The sequence below is a fragment of the Miniopterus natalensis genome, chromosome 3 (genome assembly GCF_054644295.1).
Source record: "Miniopterus natalensis isolate mMinNat1 chromosome 3, mMinNat1.hap1, whole genome shotgun sequence".
Lineage (NCBI taxonomy): Eukaryota > Metazoa > Chordata > Mammalia > Chiroptera > Miniopteridae > Miniopterus > Miniopterus natalensis.
In genome coordinates, this window is record NC_142083.1 from 79909431 (window position 1) to 79923861 (window position 14431).

At 45.0% G+C, this 14431-nt stretch overlaps 1 protein-coding gene across 1 annotated transcript in view; it reads left to right on the forward strand.

Annotated features, from left to right (window-relative positions):
- GALNT17 (polypeptide N-acetylgalactosaminyltransferase 17) overlaps positions 1-14431 on the forward strand; it is a 386942-nt gene that overhangs the window by 344677 nt on the left and 27834 nt on the right. The window contains exon 7 of the mRNA XM_016225135.2: positions 13806-13991. Within this exon, the coding sequence (XP_016080621.1) occupies positions 13806-13991 (186 nt within the window). The remainder of the gene's footprint in view (positions 1-13805; positions 13992-14431) is intronic.

Sequence of the window (14431 nt, forward strand, 5' to 3'; positions counted from 1 at the left end):
CATTCCGCCTGTGGGCTCTGTGGGAGTCAGGCTGCCAGCTGCTTGCAGCAGCAGAAATCAGCAGGTAGGAGATGACATTTTAGCATTGTTCAAATAGACCACAGGCCTGGAAGAGATGCTGGACATAGTGTTAAGAGAGCACGAACAAAGCAGTGCCACAAAGAACTGTTTAAAAATTTAAAAGACCATTTCTCTTTATCAGCTCCACTGCTGGCTACTATTCCAGCAATTTCCAAAACACGAAATTGGCCCCAAGCAGGGCAGAGAATAGAATGAGGTGGGGCAGATCGGTGACATTTTCAATATCCAGGTGCAATAGCCAGCCTCCATGGAAGCTGAGGAATTAATTGTTTTCTGGGAGAGAAACAGAAATAAGATTACTGGATTGGAAAGAACCTCAGGGAGGCCACTTGCTTCAGGATGTCTAATCCATTCAAAGCATGGAATTCCTGTACACACTTTAAAATTCTATACACTTAAAAGTCAAAATACAGGATGGAGAGTATCTGGAGCAAGTCATTCTGGCCCCTGGAACAAGCAAACCTCTAAATTTCAATGACTTAACTGGGATTTTAGTAAAAAATCAGTGAAGATATCCATGGTTGGCAGGTGGCCTTCCTTGTGGTTTCTTCCATGTGTGGTTCTACCACCTTCAGCAGGTGACTTCCAAAGTCTCTGTGCAGTGGAAGAGGGAGTAGAGAAGGCACATCGGGTTCTCAATAACATCAGGCCTTGGCTAGCACACCTCATCTAGCTCACATGGGAAGGAGTCTTCCAGAACACCTAGCTGCAAGGGAGGCTGGCATGCAGGTGCCCACATTGCAGCCATGTCCCAGGGAAGTTCACCCAGATCTTTCCCGTGGGTGGTGTCATGTTAGGGTTAGGTTTGTCAACAGATGATTATGGCCCAAGTAGAGCATTACATGATTAGTTAGTTCTGTTGGAGACCAAAATAAAAGTTAGAGTTCAATGACAGAGACTGAGATTCATCATTTTCTCAACATATGAGTATCCCCACCTTCCATTTGTTAGGATCCTTTCCTGATCAAAGCTGTAATGTTTGCATTTAAAAAATTAAAGAGATTGTGAAACCTACCAGTGTTATAACTCTTCAAGCTGCCAGCCACCAGCTGCTGGCCCAGATTCACTTAGGAGGTTCATCCAGTGGTTCTGAAGTTTCATTTTGTGCCAAGACCCAAGCGAATCAGGATCTGTGTTTGTCTTTCCCTTGCTTTAAATTATCCAGCATCCCCAAGAGCACTACATCAAATGAAGGCCCAGAATTTCTGGTCTTCTGACTCCTACGGGACAGTTTCTTTACCCACAAGACCCCCACCCAGGTCCCTCTTCACTGTCAGCCATTTGTTCCCAGCCTCTGGACTCTGCTCCATCTTGCAACACAGAACATCATCTCTTGCCCTTTGCCGGGACAGCTCATCAGTTTCAGAAATCTCTCATTTCCCCCACATTCATGGCATCTAGTTGACGTTCTTAGTAGTTTATGCAAAAAGAAAAGGCTGGTATGATATCAGAAGGATTTCTGAAGGCTGAACAGAAGGATTCTGAGGTGGCTCCAGCCTTGAAGGAAGTATGGGTGACCCAGCTCAGGAAGGCAGAACCAGAGTGTTCCCAACGCATCAGCAGCCTCGGCCACAAACTTTCTCTCTGTTTCTTAAATATGTTTTTATTGATTTTAGAGAGAGCAAGGGAGAGGTAGAGAGAGGTAGAAACATCAATGATGAGAGTCATTGATCAGCTTCCTCCAGAAGGCCCCCTACTGGGGATTGAACCCAAAACCTGGGCATGTGCCCTGATGTGGAATTGAACCCTGATCTCCTGGTTCAACACTCAACCACTGAGCCACGCCGGCTAGGCTCACAAACCTTCTCCTTAACTCATCAGTTGCCTGCAAGGAACTCAGTGTTTTTCTGTCATTTGAGTGGAATGGGAGGTGGACTCGCCTTCTGTTTCAATTTAACGTACAATTATTTTTCACACTCAGCCTGGGAACTTGAGTGTGTGTTCACTCATCATTGTCATTCCCTGTGTGTACCAGTTCACAGGGGAAGGAAGTGGGTCATGCGCTTCAACTCAGCTGCAGGAGAAATTAAAACCTTCCTACGCCTGGACAGTGTTTCTCCATGACCTCCCACCACAAAGGCCAGTGTATTGGTGATGCCGTCCTGACATGGGCAAAAGCCTGAATGTGCACAAAGGAGCACATGGTGCCTGGATGGTGAAACCTGTAGCCCTGCACCAGAATCAGCAGGGCTCAATCTCACCACGGTCATCAGGTCATCACCTCCAACCTGCCCCTCCTATGGGCACCACACAGCGGTCATTGTGTCGTCACTGCTCAGGACACAGCTCACTTCATCGCTGCACTCATGCTCAGCAAATAATAGCTAACTGGGTATTTTTTCAGCATTTACCATTGTGCTAAAGAGTTTCACATATGTTACCCCATTTCTTTCTCACAATAACCCTTGGATCAGACACTATAAGTTATCAGCTGCCCTTCATGGCTGAAGAAAACAGCTCAGAGAGGAGAGCAGCCAGGCTGCCATGTAGCAGAGCCTGATGTGAGCCCAGTGTTTCAAATCTAGCACTGACCTTTCATGATTCTGTGCTCTACAGTTGCCCAGAAATTGCTGGTGGGAAGCATAGAGCCAGTGGGCCTGATAGAACATCGGCACTCCGTTCTGGGTGGTGCCTTTCAGGGTCCTCATGCCCACTTCCCCTCTGCAAAGATGGTTCTTGCCCTCCCTTCGCCAGCTCTCACCACTGTGCCTCACTCTCAACTTCCTATCTGTCCTACTGCCATTGGCTGTGCCTTGGTCTCGGATCCTGGTCTTGGGTGCCTGGACTTGACTGCTTGTTGTGTGGGGCTTCTCAAGTTCTGCCTCGATCAGGGTGTCTCCACTGATCCAGACTTTGGTATTCACCCTCTGAATCCAAACTTTGTGATCTTGAGGTAGAGGTTCTCCCATCTCTGTCCCCAATGAAGAGGGAGACGGGGCTTCCTTTGAGGGAAAGAGAAGGGTTAGATAAGTAGCTGGCCAAGGTTCTCGCCAAGGCATGTCTCAGGCAGGCCCACTTGGCTGCATTTTGGTGAATGGAAGGTGGTTGTGAGATGGTGGACAATGGACAGAAGTTTCATCTGGTGGATCTATGGTTGGCTGACCAGTCCTGGCTTTGCCCTACTCCCAAACTGCTGGCAACCCTACAGCCACTGTCTCCTTCTGCAGATTCCTGAAAGTGATCATTGGCAAGGTGTTTTATTTAGCCCTGACCGAGTTGGTTTCATTGAGGGAGCTCGGGCACTAGAGAGAGTGATCCCCTTTGAGGGCCTTCTGAACCATGGTGGTAGGATGCACTCTGAAGCATGTGGGCATCCCAGTTTCCTCCCGGATCACTGTATGTGATCACAAACTCTGACCATCCCAGGCAAAATGCAAACTAGATGACATTGACCATGGGTGCACAGATAGGGGAATGAAGGCCCCTCGTCTGGCTGCTTTCACTCCATGGTTCTAAAGCGATCTTCAGTGTTTTCCCAGAATTTTAATTTTAAGCTCTAAGGAGAGAGCAAAGGCTATGAGTAGGATCCCTGTCTAAATTATGTTTCTGCCCCTAGCAGTGTTTAGCTCTTGCTCTGGTTTTGGTAAAGCTGTGTATGGTACTGAATGACTCAGGAAGGTAAATTATTTATAAGTTAAACGCATCAGTGAGGCTGGGTGCAAAGAGGGATGACATGCTTTACACCTACTTAGTGGGGCTGCTCTTGCAAAAGGAGAGACCGATTGTCCAAAGGAAGGAGCCTGTGAACAGAGCAGAGACAGGGGGACAGTAGCAGGAGTGGACAAAGCTGACATGGCGAGCTGCAAGTGGGAGGGAAAGAGAGGAAGGCAAAGAGGTGAGGGGAAGACAGGGCCAGCCAACCTAAAAGTGGGCTGCTTTGGACTATTTTTCTAACACAGAGGCCCAAGCCCTCTCTGACAATAACATGTTGTAAGGCTGGAGTAAAATTTAAACTGGTGAGCATAGACCCGGTATTATTTTCCTCCCAATATTGTAGTTTTAAGTGCATAAGCAATAGCAACAAAAATCAAAAGAAGCAAGCTCTCCTAGCACCTCTTCCACGCTCAATAAATCAAGCTGCTTTCCATGTGCACCTCTCTCCTCCTCTGAATCACGTGTCATTTACCGGCTTCATTTTAATTCCTCATCTGGTATTGAGAGAAATGACTCGCATCGACTGGCAGTAGAATCCAGGTAGTTAGGGGTTCTTGTCACTGTGGTGGTTAAATTGAGATATGTCTCGAGGTCCATATTTGTAAATCCAATTTCTGAGAAACAGTAATAAATAAAGGAGAAGATTGAAATTGAATTCTCACAAAAGGACTTTAGGAGCAAAGTCACTATGTGTCCGTCCAATTTTGTGGGACAGAATGTGCATTTAAACTGGGAAAAGCCAGCTCACTGTCTCCAGGATGGCAGAGGAGATTGCTGAGGAGCAGGGGCATCTCTGGGAGGGCTGATCTTCAGGAGGGTAAGCCCAGGCCTCTGGGAGGTGGGTTACCAGGTAGTCCCTAAAGATTGGTAGGATAAGAATAAAAATTAAATGTTCTCTTAGCCAGAAATCTATATTGTCTTTAACAGATTTTACCCGCAGACAAAGGGCTAAAATTTGGATGTACTTGGATTACTGAATGGGGTTATTTATTTACATAATTTCTGTGTTAAATGTTCCTCTGGTGTTGTTTTTAACAATGTAAATGGGTTTAAATGGTTTCTGAAGTGACTTCAACCTGCTACCAGGAAGGATTCCTGTCTCTGGGAAGGAGACATCTGAGAGATTCCAGGGCTTCTCCCACCAAGGGGAAGGACAGGAGAACCCCGCCCCCGTACAGGACTTCAGGTTCTGTGGGTCAGATACAAAGGTCAGGCCCTGAAAGGGAGTCATGCAAGTGAGGATGCTGGGGCTAAAGGTCAGGTTCCTCCCCCTCTCCTCTGGGGGTGGCCACAGGGGCTACAGGAGTCTGTGTGGCCCCAGAACACCTTCTGATCCAGAACATTAGGAGCTGTTGGTCACAGGCCACAAGAAGCCATCAGTGTTTATTTTAAATTCTGGGCTCTTTGACTACCCTCCTTCACCTTTTTTTTTAAAGGGATAAGCTTTTTTTTTTTTCTTAGACTCCAACTCCATGAAAAAATATAGAGAAAATTATGTTTTCTTCTCTCCTGAGAGATGTCAGTGGAATTCCCTGTTACTTCAGGTATTCGAGTTGGGAAGGAAGCTCACTAAACACAGACTGGAGGCCTTCTTGGAGGTTTACTCCCTGTACCCCTTTCTGGCTGCCTCACCTGTTTTAACTCCCTTAGATTTCTCCCATTTGAGTCTTGGTATTTGTCATTCTTTTATCTAATCAGCAAAAGACAGTCCAAACCTATTAAGAAACTTTATAGGAGTTTATTCTAGCCAAATCTGAGGACATACCAGGCAGCAAGATCTCAGTGGATTGAGAAAATGCTCCAAAGAATGGCAGTTTTGCAGGTTATTTTATACATCACAACCAAAGAAGAAAACGTAAGGAGGGTTACATGAAATCTATGGGGTTGTAGGTTAAGGAGTCAGGAGAAAGTAAAGAGGGGAAATCTCTAGGATTGGATTAAAAAGTAAAATGGAGAAACACTTCTTTTCATTGGTGGGTACAGGACAGTTATCATTTAACACGTACAGCACTTAGAGATGGGATACAGGCAACAAGATGGGGTCTGGAAAAGAAGATTACTCCCAGGTTTCAAAGGTATGTTATCCTGATCCATAAGAGCAATGAGCTGGGCTCACTTAGGGTAAAAATTGACTTTTGCTAAGGAAGCTGGAGGCCTCAGAGGTGACTGCCAGCTATGACTTGCCCATATAGGAATCTGTGATCCAATCAGCCTGTGTGGTTACTCTCTGAGCTTGTAAGGCCTGCCATGTGGCTCCCTAAACTTGTAAAGCCTGCCATGTGGTCCCTTTTACATTCATAAGAGAAAATCCAAACATAACTTGTGAAGATAAGATAGCTCGTGAAAGTGACATCTCAAGGCATCCTTAGGACGCTGGCAACCCTGGCTCCACTGTTCGTTAGCTGACGTTGGGCAGCTTCGCCTTTCTGTGCCCCACTGTCCTCACCTGCACAATAAAGAATAGTAACAGTCCCCATGTCTCAGGGGTGTTGGGAGGTTTCAGTGAGATGGGCTATGCATCAAGTGCTTAGAGCGGTGTCTGGCTCCGAGTTAGTCCTCAGTGCGTGTGAGCTGGGTCATCATTATCATTGCTCCCAGGCTAGATTTCCAACCCCGCATTCTCACCTTCTCCTTATGCTTCAGCACCATCTGAGAGGAGGACATGCTGGATTGTTCCTGAAGGGTTTCTCCCTGATCAAGCACTGAATACTGAATCAGCAGGGCTGGGATGCTGATAAGCTGCCCTGGCTTGTCCAGACCAACAGTCTCCCCTCAGATGTCTAGGCCTGTATCTGGAGCGCATGTGTGGACTGTGCTTTTCAGAGACTTGGCCAGCACGCTCCCTCAGATATGTTCCCTCTCGGCTCCCATATCCTGTCTCTTCCGACTCAGCCCCAGGCATAGCCACTGCAGGAGACCAGAATATGCCATCCCTCAAAATGACAGTAGGAGATCAGAATATAGCATCCTAAAATATGCCTCTTTGGCATAAGGATTATTTTGAAGAGATCATTTTGATAAACAGTAGACACAGGAGAAGCTCTGTGAACAGAGTAGAAGACCCCCTTTTGTAAGGGAAATTTACATTTATAAAGGGATCTCCATTGTAAAGGTGTCTCACCCTCTGATCTGAAGCGAAGGATGATTCTAAATCACAAAACTCTTATCCAGAGACTCGATTCCGAGGTAGACCAGAGGTCTAGACAATATACCTGAATTCATTAGTTGGGGGATTCCTGGTTGTCTCAAGATTATTTCTCAAGAAAGTTACTACTTGGGTGGACAGCCCGAGGAAACTGGTGTCCTCCACTAGTGACATCCCCTGGGTCTGCAGCTTGCGGCTGTGGTCTGTGGAGTAGAGAATCATAGCTCTGAACACCAGAGCTGAAAGGACCCTCAGAGATAACCTCCCCCCTCATCTATTGATGAGAAAACCTCCACTCAGCAGCAAGCAGTGTGATCTGAGTGATCTGAGTTCAGGAGAATGGATATGCCCACATTCTGAGAGAAATGGAGCCTGTGGCCTTTCCCTCACTACTCAAATGGTTGACTCTGCCTTTAGCATCTCTCAGCTGGGTCCAGGGCGGGCTGGCTGGTTGGTAGCGGCCACTCTGCAGGGTGGATTCCCATCACCACTGGGCTGTGGAGGAACAGCAGTGTGTCCAGAAGCAGGACGGTGGCTCTGGGGTTGTGGCAGGAGAGTTGGAGAGACTCAGATGTTCCTGGTGTTGAGTTCTACAGTAAAGGCCCTTCCTTGGTCCATCTGACTTTTCTTTCTCTACCTGTCATGTTGTATCTTCTAAACTACTTCCATTTTTCTCTTTATTTCGTTCGCCCTTCCCTCGCCCCTATGTCCCCTCTCCAGACACTTTCCATATATATGCCCCCCAGCCCCCTCCATTCATTAATGCATTCACATGGTCATTCAAACAAGAATTTATCGAGTGCTTACCCATGTGCCAGGCACAGTGCTGGGTAACGGCGATGCAGGATGACTTGGGTCATGCCCTCATGGAGCTAGCAGCCTAGTAAATAAGAGAAAAGGTAATATGCTCACAATATCGCAACTGTAGCCCTGGCGGGTGTGGCTAAGTTGGTTGAGCATCATTGCCTGCACTGAGAGGCCATGATTCCTGTTCAGGGCACATATCCTGGTTGCAGGCCTGCTCCCCAGTAGGGGGCAGGCAAGAGGCAGCCAATCCATGGTTCTTTCTCATCAGTGTTTCCCTCTCTCTCCCTCTCCCTTTCTCTCTCTCTCTAAAATCAGTAAAAACATTTTAAATAATCACAACTGTAGTTAGTGCTACATGAGCTTGTAACAGGGGTCTGACTTTCTGGGGGGCTTCCCTGAGGAAGCAATGAGCTAAAGGCTGAAGTAGGAGTTAACTAGGTGGAGAGGGGAAGAACATGCGAGGCAGGGGGATAGAAAGGTTTTGAAACTGGAAGGAGTGTGGCACCTGGAAGAAAAGAAAACAGGATTGTTGGGGGAAGCCACAGAGATGATGCTGGTGGGGTGGGGAGATGCAAGTCCTTGAAAGCCACAGTCAGACTTTGGACTTTATTCTGAGTAGTGGGAGCCAGTGAAGTGTTCCGAGGCATGGTGTAGTCAGATCACACCGCTTGCTGCTGGGTGGAGGCTGGATGGAGTGTGGAGACGTGGGTGCTGTGGGCCAGGCGGCAGCTTAGAGGGATGGTGGAGGGGGAGGTGGGCTGGGAGGGGTGGCGGGTGTCATGGGAAGTGAGTGGAGCTGAGCCACGGGTAAGAGGCATCTTCAGCAGGGCTTGGTGACGCACTGACCGGTGCTGAGGAACGGAGTGCTCGGGAGGGCACCTGGCTTTCCTCCTGGGTCCTGCTGCTTCCTCTTCAATCTGAGTGATTAGAGCACGGGTACAGAGAGGGCTCTGGGCTCCTCTTGTAACAGCATCTGGGGCTCTTTCCAAAGAGCTGTGCCCCCAGGTGGTGCCTGGAGCCTCTCAGGGGAAAAATGGCTTTCACATGATCATGGCTCTCTGTGACAGAGTTGAAAATTCTCACTGGATTACTTTGACCCAAACCTCCTCATTCCTGAATACTTCCTACTGCTTATGATAAATAGGTGGTCTCTGAAAATGGTGGGATAAGACTCTGCCTGGAATATTTGAATTCTTGTGGTGGTTTCCAAAGTGGGCCACACAAGAAAATCCACTGGAGTACAAGAGGAATATAGTAATGCTTCCCCTTTTATATCATTTTAAATTAATCTATATATATAAATTTATCAGGTGTAAAATATATTAGACAGTAGCATGTACATATAATTTAAAATGAATGAAGTAAACATATTGGAGGACACACTTTAATTTTTTTCCAGATGAAGATGCATATCAAAAATGTTTGGAGGCCACTGCCTACAAGAATAGCTGGTATAAGAAAACCAGTCACTCTGGCTTTGGCTCCTTGGTGTCCCCCACAGCTTTTCACCTCCACCTGGGCAGTGGCTCCAGGCTCCCACACTTGCCTCCCTTGCTGACCAGAAACCTCAGTGACAGAGGCCCTGGCGAGACTGGGCAGCACCTGGCACATTAGACGCTGGTACCTCTTCTCAGCACCCTGGAACCACTACCAGGCTGACTTGGCTTTGGCCAGGCACTTCCTGGCTTCTTTCAGCTCCTGTAATATTGAGTCATAATACCACAGCCTTGGAAAAGATATTAATGTGTCCTAGGCTAGTGGTTCCCAAACCTGGCTACATATCACAATATAAAAAGGGGAGGACTCTTTAAACACCCAGTGGTACCTCAGCTCCACCACTGGAGAATTAGATTCTTGGGTCTGAGGTAGGATACAGACATTTGTAATTTTAAAGAGCTCCCTTAGTGATTCAGAGCACAGCCAGGCTTGGGACCAGCAATCAAAGACAGCTTCTCATCCTGTCCTTGAAGGAAAGATGTGAGACTTTGGCTGGGAAAATATAGAGGACAGTCAGACCATTGGCCATACAGTTTTCCATAGTGGTTGCACCAGTATACAATTCCAGTGTATGAGGGTTCCCTTTCCTACACATAATAAATATGTTATTTATTAATTCATTGATGATAGCCATTCTAACAGGAGTGAGGTGACATCTTCTTGTGATTTTGATTTGCATCTCCCTGATGATTAGTGATGTTGAGCATTTTTCATATGTCTATTGGCCATCTGTATGTTCTCTTTAGAGAAATGTCTATTCAGGCCCTCTGCCAACTTTTTAATTGGGTTGTTTGGGGTTTGTGGTGTTATTTGAGCTTCTAATATATTTTGGATATTAAACCCTTATTGGATATATTACTGGAGAATATTTTCTCCCATTGAGTGGGTTGTTTTTGCATTTTTTTGACTGTTTCCTTTGCTGAGCAAAAACATTTTAGTTTGATGTAGTCCTATTTGTTTATTTTTCTTTCGTTGTCCTTACCTGAGGAGACATATCCACAAAGATTGCTAAGACCAATGTCATAGAATTTACTGCCTGTTTTCTTCTAGGAGTTTTATGATTCAGATCTTACAATTAAGTCTTTAATCCATTTTGAGTTTATTTTTGTACATGGTGTAAAAATGTTGCCCAATTTTATTTTTTGCATGTATCTGTCCAGCAAACACACTTATGAAAGAGACTGTCTTTACCCCAGTGTATATCTTTGCCTCCTTTGTCATTGATTAATTGAACATAGAAGGGAAGATTTATTTCTGTGGTCTCTATTCTATTCCATTTGTCTCTACATCTTCTTTTATGCCAGTACCATGCTATTTTGATTACTGTAGCTTTGTAGTATATTTTGAAATCAGGGAGCATAATACCTCCCACTTTGTTCTATTTCAAGGGTGTGTTTTTTTGGCTATTCAGGGTCTTTTATGGTTCCATATAAGTTTTAGGATTAGTTGTTTTAGTTCTGAGAAAAATGCCAATTATATTTTAACAGGGATTGCATTGAATCTTATTGCTTTAAGTAGTATGGCCATTCTAACAATATTAAATCTTCCAATCCATGAGCATGGTATAACCTCCCATTTATTTGAATCCTCTTCAGCTTCTTACTTCAATGTCTTATAGTTTTCAGATTACAGGTCTTTGATCTCTTTAGTTAAATTTATTCCTAGGTATTTTATGCCTTTAGTGTAATTGTAAATGGGATTGTTTTCTTAATTTCTCCTTCTGATCACTCATTATGGGTGTATAGAAATGCAACACATTTCTGTATATTGATTTTGTGTCTTGCAACTTTACTGGGTTCATTGATTAGCTCTAATAGTTTTTTTGTAGAGTCTTTAGGGTTTTCTACATATAGTATCATGTCATTTGCAAATAGTGAGAGTTTTACTTTTTCCTTTCTGATTTTGGTGCCCTTTATTTCTTTTTCTTGTCTGATTGATATGCTAAGGACTTCCAATACTAAGTTGAATAGAAATGGTGATAATGAGCATCCTTGTCTTGTTTCTGATCTTAGAGGAAACTCTTTAAGCTTTTCACCATTGAGTATGATATTAGCTATGGCTTCATCATATATAGCCTGTATTGTGTTGAGGTATGTTCTTGATATATCCACTTTTCTGAGGGTCTTTAATCATAAAATGATGTTGATTTTTTGCATTTTGTTAAATGCTTTTTTCTACATCTGTTGAGATGATCATATGATTTTTATCGTTTATTTTGTTCATATGATGCATCATGTTGATTGACTTACAGATGTTGAAGGATCCTTGTATCCTTTGGATAAATCCCACTTGGTCATGTTGCATAATGTTTATTGTATTGTTGAAAGTGATGTTGTCTTCTGCCTCCAGAAGCCTGGGTAGGTTTAGGTTTGGGCAGGCGTTTTGGCCTAGTGAATAATGTTCCCACTGTATATCAGGCTGCACAAGCAGGAAACCTGGGAGTCATTCTTGACCCTTCTTCTCCCTCGGTGCCATATACAATCTCTTCTTGATGATTTGCCTGTTAACTCTCCAATCTGTCCATATCCCTGTTTCTTCTATTCTGCTGCCCTAGCCAAAGCTACTAATGTTTCTCCCCTGGATGACAGTAAGACCCTTCTGTTTTCTCTGTCCTCCCTAGTGTGCTGATATGTTCCCCAGACTTGATCTTTTCAAATCCAAATCCTTCAGCTTCTCATTTAGAACAAAAACCAATTTCTTAATGTGGCCTACAAGCCCCATTGGTGTGAACATTTGCTTAATCCAGAGTCATGAAAATTTGCTCTTGTGTTTTTTCTAAGAGTGCTATAGATTTAGCTCTTACATTTAGGTTTTTGATCCATTTCCAGCTAATTTTTGTATGTGTTGTGAGGTAGTGGTCCAAATGCATCTTTTTGCATGTTATCCCTGAATAATATGTTGAAAAGACTATTCTTTCCCCCACTGAACTGTCTTGGCACCCTTGTTGAAAGCTGAATCTTTAGATGAGTTCGGGGAGTATTGCCATCCTATCAATAGTAAGTTTTCTCACTGGTGAACATCAAGTATCTTTCATTTCATTCCCTGATTCTTTTTTTTTTTTTAATTTTTACTTACTGATTATAGAGAGAGAGAGAGGAATGGAGAGAGAGTGAAAGAGAAACAGAGAAACATTGATTTGTTGTTCCACTTATTTATACATTCAATGGCTGTTTCTTGTATGTGGCCTGACTGGGATTGAACCCACAACCTTGGCACATTGGAACAATACTCTAACCAACCGAGCTAACCAGGCCAGGGCCCCCTGAATCTTGAAACTACTAAATGCCACATAACTGTGGAACTTGTGTCTTTGCATATTGTCGACTCCTTGTTTTCTCTTGGCCCTATTCCCCACAGGCTTCTTGCAGTATTTCGCCTGCCTGATTTGGTTTCCTTCTAGTGGATCTGCACCAAGCCATTGGGACACCTAGTTATCAGGTCCCAAATCAAACTAGTCTGAACCACCCACTCTCTACCAATCTTTTAGCTCACAGTCTCCTCATTGAAGGAATGAGCATGGGTGAGAGAGGATTCTTGGCAATAGGGAGAATTTTCCAGCAGTATGATTCCCCTGTGGTGTAGCCAGAGTTGGGAAATCGAAACACAAGATCATACACACATGACTTATGTCACCAAATTTAATCAGTGAAGGCCCAGTAGAGGTGGACAAATACTCAAGAGTGCCCCAGTATCCTCTAGGTGTGGGTTTCTGGAAGACTAAAGGTAGACTGGCTTGAAATGACCCAGTGTGGGACGAGCATACATTGTCTGTGCTGACCTGAGTCAGTTCACCAGCACACTCTCATTTACGGAGAGTACACAGGAGCTCACAGCAGGACAGTCTCACAGGTCCTGAAATTTCTCTGTGTCGTCTTCTTCTCCTCACCAGTATCAGGACATTCACTTTCAGAAATTAGTCCTTCTGGACAATCAGAAATGCTTTGTTTTTCCTGGCTAGGACTGAGAGTAGCTGCATGATCCAGCTTTCCCCTGGGAGCAGGGCCTGGGAGCCTGGACATCTGCCATGCCCAGGCAGAGAACGGCAGGTGTTGCTTCCTTGGGCTTTTGCATCTCTCAAAGGCAACCATCATTTTGGCCTCCACCTGAATATTCCAGCAACAATGACACCTGCTCATGATCATGTTGGGACGGGTGCTTCTAGAAAGTTCAGTATCTGCGACTCCAAAACAGAGCATATCAACAATGCAGAACTAGACCACTGTATACTTTTTGCTGATACAAATAAAGATGGTCTGTTTTCTAGTTTCATTTTTCCAGTCTAGGTCTGCAGGGTACAGATTCATCCAGGTGGGAAAACAAAGGAAACCATGTGTCCCCGGGAGCACCTTTATGGGCCTCTCTTACCCAGAGCTGGATTTTAATATTCTAAGCTATTATATCTATAAAAATTCCCCAGATCTTCTTTTCTACTTGTTTTAGTTAAGTTAGGTTAGGCTGTGCTGCAGTAACAGACCAACCCTGAAATCTCAGTGGCTTTTTATATTAAAAGGTTACTTCTCACTCATGCTAAATCTCCTGAGCCATTGCCTTCGGGCCTCAGGGAGGGGCAGTGGCCTCTGGGAATTTCTCTGTCAGGCTGATGAAGTTCTTGCACCTCTAGGTGTGGCTCTGCGGGGGCAGCATGGAGGTCCTGCCTTGCTCACGGGTGGCCCACATCGAGCGGAAGAAGAAGCCATACAACAGCAACATCGGCTTCTACACCAAGAGGAATGCTCTCCGGGTGGCTGAGGTCTGGATGGACGATTACAAGTCTCATGTGTACATAGCGTGGAACCTGCCGCTGGAGGTAGGGCCCTGCAGCCTTCCCCACCTCCTTAGAACAGTGAACCTTGTGTTTGATGGGTCATTGATCCCTTTAACAAGCTGATGCTTCCTCCTGAGAAAGATGCTCAGACTGGCAAAATTATGAATGTGTTTTGAGGGAGTCCACACAGATCTCCAGGTTTCAGAACTCTCGCTGTTCTTGGGGACGATGGCAACAGAAATCTCAAAACCCATTTATAAAGATTAGAAGGGTTGTATTGTGTTAGTCTGAGTTTTATTACATTAATCTGGATGCCCTGCTCCTGAACATATACTTTATCCAGAAGATTCTTGCCCAAAGTTTTTGGCCCCAGACCCTGTCATCTCTTTTATGTGCCCTCCCAAGAAGCTCCAGTGGCCTCATGACATGTGCCCCTACTGTATGATGAATCTCTTTTTTACAGAGCTCTTCAGCTCTCCCCC